Source organism: Podarcis raffonei, chromosome 13 (assembly GCF_027172205.1).
Source record: "Podarcis raffonei isolate rPodRaf1 chromosome 13, rPodRaf1.pri, whole genome shotgun sequence".
Taxonomy (NCBI): domain Eukaryota; kingdom Metazoa; phylum Chordata; class Lepidosauria; order Squamata; family Lacertidae; genus Podarcis; species Podarcis raffonei.
This window is the reverse complement of record NC_070614.1, coordinates 48443834-48451368: the sequence shown is the minus strand read 5'-3', so window position 1 is coordinate 48451368 and position 7535 is coordinate 48443834. Positions and strand designations below refer to the sequence as shown.

The 7535-nt window shown below is 40.2% G+C and overlaps 1 protein-coding gene across 1 annotated transcript; it reads left to right on the top strand.

The window, feature by feature from the left end:
- Positions 1-1116: 1116 nt before the first annotated feature.
- Positions 1117-7288, top strand: LOC128399213 (vomeronasal type-2 receptor 26-like). Its single transcript, XM_053360461.1, has 5 exons — positions 1117-1407; positions 3592-3880; positions 5419-5627; positions 6007-6133; positions 6387-7288. The coding sequence occupies exons 1-5, from the start codon at positions 1117-1119 to the stop codon at positions 7286-7288; spliced, it is 1818 nt and encodes a 605-aa protein (XP_053216436.1).
- The last annotated feature ends 247 nt before the right edge of the window (positions 7289-7535 follow it).

The window sequence follows — 7535 nt, the reverse complement described above, 5'->3', positions numbered from 1 at the left end:
AAAATAGTATTCTGTGCCAGAAATGATATTAAGATCCAGCATAAGCCTCTCATTTTTCATCCAGCCTCTGGAATGCCCCCTTTTGGAGATTTCTACTGGCTTCTACTCAGCTGGCTGAGCCAGGAGCAGAGAGTTATTCAAATGTATATTCAGCTGAGCTGGGACTAAGCTGGGAATCAGCTGGCTGAGACCAATACCTACTGCATCCTAAGTCGCTCATGCCTGTGGATCTTGCCATAGGATTGCTGGCTTAAGTTTCATGGGGCAGAATGCACCTAGTTTTATACATGGAGTGGTGGCAAGCAATATCTGTGGGTATGTGTGTATATCTCATTTACAGGCTGCTATTCCAGTGCTTCATTAATTATCTTTGGGCTGAAGAGGAAGTATATATTAGCACAGAAACACTGGTTAGAAATAAAAGGATTTCCATAAGGAAGCCAAATGAGTCCGTTGCAGCAAAAACAATAAAGGAGTTTAACCCTACACAGAGTTGGCCCATTGAAAATAATAGGCATCACTTAGATAAATTTATTCAGTGGGTCTATTCTGCATTGAACTTAACACAAGGAGTTTTGTAGCACCCTTAAAGACTAACATGTTTATTATGACATAATAAACTTCATCAGATGTTTGAAGTGTTATTTTGGTTGCAGGTACTGTGTATGTACACATGATGAGGATAACATGAGGGCAGAAGGATATGAGAAACAGAAAAATACAGAGGCTGATTATAAAGTTACCAACAGTGAACTTGTTGATAAAACACAGGCTAGCATTAGCATATGGGTTTTCTATATCTTTCTCCAGTCTGCAAAATTCAGTCTGCAAGTGAAAGCTATGTAATGAAATGGAATTGCACAGTTTCTTGTTGCAGTTCACCTTTGATATTCCAGAACAACTGCATGAATGTCAGTTGCAGAACAACATTGGGGGCTAATGTCCTGTCTCTTAGTTTTGGAGGTTGTCATTTGTGATGTCAGAATGGTGTACGTTAATTCTTTTGTGCAGAGAAATAGAAGGACCGGTTAGAGACAGAAGTTACCGCTTCAACAATTTAATGCATTGTAGAACTCTTTCCTGAAATAATAATAATAAATTGTTTCTATCTATAGAATGGTAACAAAATTTTACCAGCACATTCTTGCCTTGGCATTTGCTGTGAATGAGGTCAACAAAAACCCCAAGATCTTGCCCAATGTCACTTTCGGGTTCCACATCTATGACAGCTACTATGATGCAAAGATGACCTATCATACTACTCTGGAACTTCTCTTCAAATCACATACATTTGTCCCCAACTACAAATGTGGCTCCCAGAAAAACCTCATAGCCATCATTGGTGGACTTGGCTCTGATACCTCCTTCCATATAGCAGACATTTTAGGATTATACAAGATTCCACAGGTAGGACTATTGCACTGGGAAGCAGACATGTTTCATTTCATCATTCTGTGAGTAATTTATTTCAAAATGAGAGAGAGGGAGAGAGAGAGAACTAGACTTCCGGGTTAGCGCCATCGCCTAATGGCGGATTCCCTCCGAGCTCCGGAGGGAATCGGCTTAGTAGGGGTCGGGTCCTGCCGCGGCAGCGACGCAGGGACCCTCAGAAACCACAGGCGCTGAAGCCTGTGGACCTGGTGACTCGGCGGGCACCATTTGCGCCCCCCGACCCGCGAAGGAGCCTTTTTAAAGGCTCCGGAACGGGGGACGGAGAGCGGTGCGGTGCTGTGAGTCGACTGCTTCCCCTACTGAGTGAAGCCGCATGCCATGGACGGAGAGCGCTGACTTCTTTCTCAGAACATTTGGACTAAAAGTAACAACCCGTGAGTAATACAGAAATTGGACTTAAAAAGGGAAATTTTTTTGGGGAATTAGGCACGACCGGGTAAGGTGCAAAGAGGAAGTCCGCCTACCCGCCTTGTAAACATCTTAAAGCAAGGATTTTATAACTAAGGTTGAGAGAACACCTTTCTCTTTTGTGGATAAAAGCAATTAACTCCACGTTTTGGCAATATAAGTGATAGTGCTGGAGGATAAGAGCTAATATTGAGAGCGGAATTGTCACCCCTCCCCCAGGACCCGGGAGCGATCGGTGAGAGAGCCTGCTGAAGAGACATAGAAGACTTTGACAGCTGTCAAACTAGATGTCAAAGTTGGGAAAAAAGGAGAACTTTGTTTCTGTTGTCTTTGCTGGTTATATTTGTTACAATTTGGTAACAAATTGTTAAAAATAAAGAAGAAAAGGCTAACTTGACTTTTGGGTTGGAACTGGAAGATACTAAGAAACCAGAATCCCTCTAGGGGGGTTGAGGACATTACAAAAATGGCTGCAAGTGGAAAAACACTGGCTGAACTGGAGAGGACTTTTTTTCTCTTGGGAAAGTTACAAGAACAAAGTGATGTTTTGGCTACAAATGTTACAATATTGAATGGAACAGTAAATAAAGCTACTGAGCCTGGAAGGGACTTGACTCAAGTCTTTGCAGCTGAACAAAAAGGTTTTGCAGTTGAACTAAAAATCTCTGCAGCTGAACAAGAAAAGAAATCTGAGAAATTTGAGAATGTGAGGAAAGAGATACATGACGATTTGAAGGAAAAGGAAGGAGGAGCTATAATGCCACAGATGATTAAGGAGAGCCAGAGGCCGGTTAAGATGGATACAAAGGAAAATAAGATCAGGATGATGAAAATTTGGTTTGAATTGAAGAATGGAGAATGGAGAGATCTCCTTATGTGGAGATCTGAAGACCTATGGAATACAAACCTGGCTAAAGTGGAAACTGGAGCTTTTGGGACATTTGGACTTAAGAGAAGCAAGAAACAAGATTTTGGCTCCACTTTTAAATATGGAGGCCTGGCTGGAAGAAACATGGACCTTATTGGGACAGAGCTTCTTCGAGATTTGGAGTTCAATATAAAGGACTATCAAAAAAACCGGCAGAGAGGAATTGAGGGAGAATTAAGAGCCTCGGATGTGAGGTCGCCAGGCTGACAGCAGATAGACTGATGGACATTTGTTGGGGTTCGAAACCGGGAAAGGGGGGCGGGGCTTTGGGAATCCAAAGGGTGTACAATTATACTCTGTTTCATTTAATTTTGTTTTGCCACTAATATACAAATGGGGAATTCGTGGAAGGGAATTGGGGTTGACCTTAGAAAAAGATTTTTAAGAATAAGTACTGATGTATAAAGATTGAGGTTTATAAGTTAAAATTGGTTAACTAAAATGAATTAAAGAAAATAAGGTAAAGTTTGGGGATAAGAACTTGCTGAGCTAAAAATTGGAACTGGAATACAAGAAGGGGAGGTGTGGGGAAGTCAAGGAAATTGGTTATTGATAGTAAGGAATGTAAATTTTATGTGTTTTTAATTGTTTTTTTTGTTTTTTCTTTATTTTTTGAAAATTTCAATAAATATTTATAAAAATAAAAAAGAGAGAGAACTAATAGAAATCTTCCCATAAATTTCATAACACCTTGCCCAAATATCCCCCCGAATTCTACAAATTCCTTCATGTATTTGTTTCTTTGTAAGAGTCTGCCGAATTGTTCCATCCAATATTTGTCCTTTTTTTCTTTTTCTTTTTAGCTCACATATGGCTCATTTCCCCCTCAGGAGATTCATAGCACTCAGATCACTTCCTTCTACTGCATGGTCCCTAATGAAACCCAGCAATATGTGGGGATCATCCAGTTACTTAAGTATTTTGGTTGGAAGTGGGTTGGTCTCTTTGCTTTTGATAACACCAGTGGAGAACATTTCTTGCAGACCCTGGAACTTATGCTTTCACAAAATGGAATCTGTTCAGCCTTCATGAAAAGAATCCCACAACAACCCTATTTAGATGACTTGGATGAAATTAACGATATAGCCTCAAGTATATATGTACCTTTCAGTGATAAAAAAGTCAGTGTGTTTATCATCTATGGAGAATCTTTGACAATTGCATGGCTGAGAACTGTAATCTTTTTAAGAGATCCTGGAAACAAAGAAAATAAATCTTTTAGAAAGGTGTGGATCATGACAACCCAATTGGATTTACTATCTCCAGGACATCAAAGGGGGTGGGATTTTGAACTGTTCCAAGGTGCCATTTCCTTTACAGTTCACTCAAATGATATTTTACAGTTCAGGGAATTTCTTGAGGTAGTAAAACCTTATTGGACTGATGGAGATGGCTTTCTTAAAGAATTCTGGGAGCAAGCATTTGACTGTATATACCCAAATCTGAGAGGGTCAGTGCCATTTGATGGAATGTGTACTGGGGAGGAGAAGGTTGAATATCTTATTAGACCTATTTTTGAAACACATATGACAGGCCATAGCTACAGTATCTATAATGGTGTTTATGCGGTGGCTCATGCTTTGCGTGCCATTTATTCATCTAGATCCAGCCAGAAAGCAATGTTGGGGAGTGCAGCTGTTGATCTTCATCATATACAGCCTTGGCAGGTAATGTTTCCACTACAAATATTCTTACTTCAATAAAAAGTATAGGTGAGATTTTGTGCCTTGACAATTCCTCATATAACTGGAGTCTGGAAACAATTTGTTTTCTACAATGCAGCACAAATTCTCACTTTCCGATAAGTTTCTGAGGCAAATGTGTACAGATAAATGGATACGATTCTTATTATTGTGCAGTAGACAATGTTCCGGCCATGCAACTGTCAAAGGTGTACTTGCATATGCAAACAATCTCTCTCCATTCTGACAAGCAAGAGGCATTATCCCAGTCCAAAACATGTTCTGGCGAAGAAAAAGCACCTAAGGAAGGCTGATGATGGGATAAGGCAGCAGTTATCATCCTGAACTGTCTTTATTCAGTGCTGTTTCCTTTCTGCTGCAGTTTAGTTTCCAACAAATACTGTTATTTTTCTCATTCTCTGCTATTTGATGTAATTTAGAAAATCACTTATGCAATTTGCATTAGTTTAGAATTTAAGTAAAAGAGTGGTACATTTCCCCCTCCCCCCACTATTCATTTCAATGCAAAATAAATGGAATGTAATTTGGGGGGGGAACATTATCCATTGTGTATCACTTGCTGACTGAAAGCAAGAACAAATGCCAATTAATATTAACTGGATTGATTTCCATTCCAGAAAGGGGATGAATAAGAGGACAATTTCCGCTTCTGTTTTCTTTTTGTTGTTGTTGGAATTCCGACATCTCTAATGAAGTCACACTGCAGGGCCAATGAGGAATGATCATGAGAGTGTAGTCTTGGGAGAATGCTGAAGACCATAGAGAGGGCATTTGGACTCTGCACCTGGGGTTCCTCATCCCTGAGCTAAATGATATTAGTAAAGCCACATGAAATATCCTATACAATTTTATCTCCTGTTCCTTCCCTCTCTTTTTACTTTATTTATTTCTACTTCTCTTTCAAACAGCTCCATCTGTTTCTTCAAGGAATTTCATTTAACAACTCAGCTGGAGAAATGGTGTCCTTTAATGACAAAAGGGAAGTGGGTGGCGGATTTGACATCATGAACCTGGTCACTTTTCCAAACATGTCATTCCAGAGATTGAAAATTGGAAGGGTGGGCCCCAGTGATTCCGAAGGGAAAGAATTCACTATAAATGAGAGTATGGTTGTGTGGCACAGAGGATTTAACCAGGTAACCACAGAGGTCCTTTGAATTTCTAATTTCCTTTGCTGCCTAGCATTATCTAAACTCCAAAATAAGGTCAGTGTTATACAACTCTAAAAATAAAATAAAAACACTAGTTGTAACAGCAAAGCCCAAAACTGCAATTCTAAAAATAATATTACAAGTTCAATACAGGTGACATTAAGTTAATTATAATATTCTGCACCTTGTTTTAATATGAAATAAATTCTGGGTGATTGAGATAAGTTTTCTTTGTGGGCCAGCTCTTTTTCGGTATGCAATACTACTGGGCTGAGTAGTAAGGTTTTTTATTTGGAGATCAATAACTGAATTTTTAATATATCAATCGATCTCTCATTGTAACTCCATTCATTATTATGGCTAGGTACTCCCCATTTCTTTGTGTAATGAGCACTGCCAGTCTGGCAATCAGAAGAAAAGGAAGGAAGGGGGAAAATTTTGCTGTTACGATTGTGTTCCATGCCCAGAAGGGAAGATTTCCAACAAGACAGGTATGCTTCTATAGTACTCCAGTTTTTCCATCAAAAGAGAGTTACGTGAGTTATGTAAGATGACTTGACTATTCCTGGAGAGGCTTTCCTTTTATAGCAGCTTTCTTTGAATGTTCAGAGCATTCATTTTCACATTCATCTATCTACACACTTGACACATGCAGGCAGAAATCAGCATGAACTACAACTTCCATATGGAGTGGGGAACAGTTTGTGACACTTGCACTGAACTGTAATTTCTTCTATTTTTCAGACATGGGTGATTGTTTCAAATGTGCAGAAGAACAATTTCCAAATGGAGGGAAAAATGGATGCATCTCGAAAACTACAAGCTTTCTCTCTTACGACGAGCCATTAGGGATCAGTTTAGCCTCAGTTGCTGTTTCCTTTTTCCTGATGACAGCCTTGGTGTTAGGAATCTTTGTTAAGCACAAAGATACCCCCATTGTCAAAGCCAACAACAAGGACCTCACCTACACTCTCCTTGTCTCCCTCCTGCTCTGCTTCCTCTCGTCATTGTTTTTCCTCGGACAACCTGGGAAAGTGACCTGCTTTCTTCGACAAACAACTTTTGGCATCATCTTCTCAGTGGCTGTTTCTTGTGTGTTGGCAAAGACCACCATTGTTTCACTGGCATTTCTAGCTACAAAGCCTGAATCTAGGATGAAGAAATGGGTGACGAAAAGACTGACCAACTCCATTGTCCTTTCCTGCTCTCTTATTCAAGCAGGTATTTGTGCTGTGTGGTTGGCAACCTCTCCCCCATACCCTGATTTAGACATGCACTCGGTAACAGAAGAGATCATTCTGCAATGTAATGAAGGGTCAGTTGCCATGTTTTATACTGTCTTGGGTTACATGGGCCTATTGGCCATTGCCAGCTTCACTGTGGCATTCCTAGCTCGCAAGTTACCAGATAGTTTTAATGAAGCCAAGTTCATTACCTTCAGCATGATGGCATTTTGTAGTGTTTGGCTGTCCTTTGTTCCAACCTACCTGAGTTCAAGAGGAAAGGAAATGGTGGCTGTGGAGATTTTCTCTATCTTGGCCTCCAGTGCTGGGTTATTGGTTTGCATTTTTTCTCCTAAATGCTACATCATTGTACTGAGGCCTGAGCTGAACAACAGGGAGCAACTAAGAAAGAGAAATAATTAAAGAATATATCTCTCCCAACATCCCCATTATTTTGACAGGGTTAGTGCTTTAGGAGAAAAGGGGTTAGAGAACCTGAGATCCTCTCAGTAATAATTTATAGCAGTCTCAAAGTTAAGTAGAGAAAGAGGATTTTGTGACCTTATGCCCTGAGTTGTTTTTTTTGGGGGGGGGGGCGGAGATGAACATTCCTTCACTCTAAGTCACTCCCCCCCAGTCAGGTTGCCAGGAATGTCTCAGTCTCCCAGCA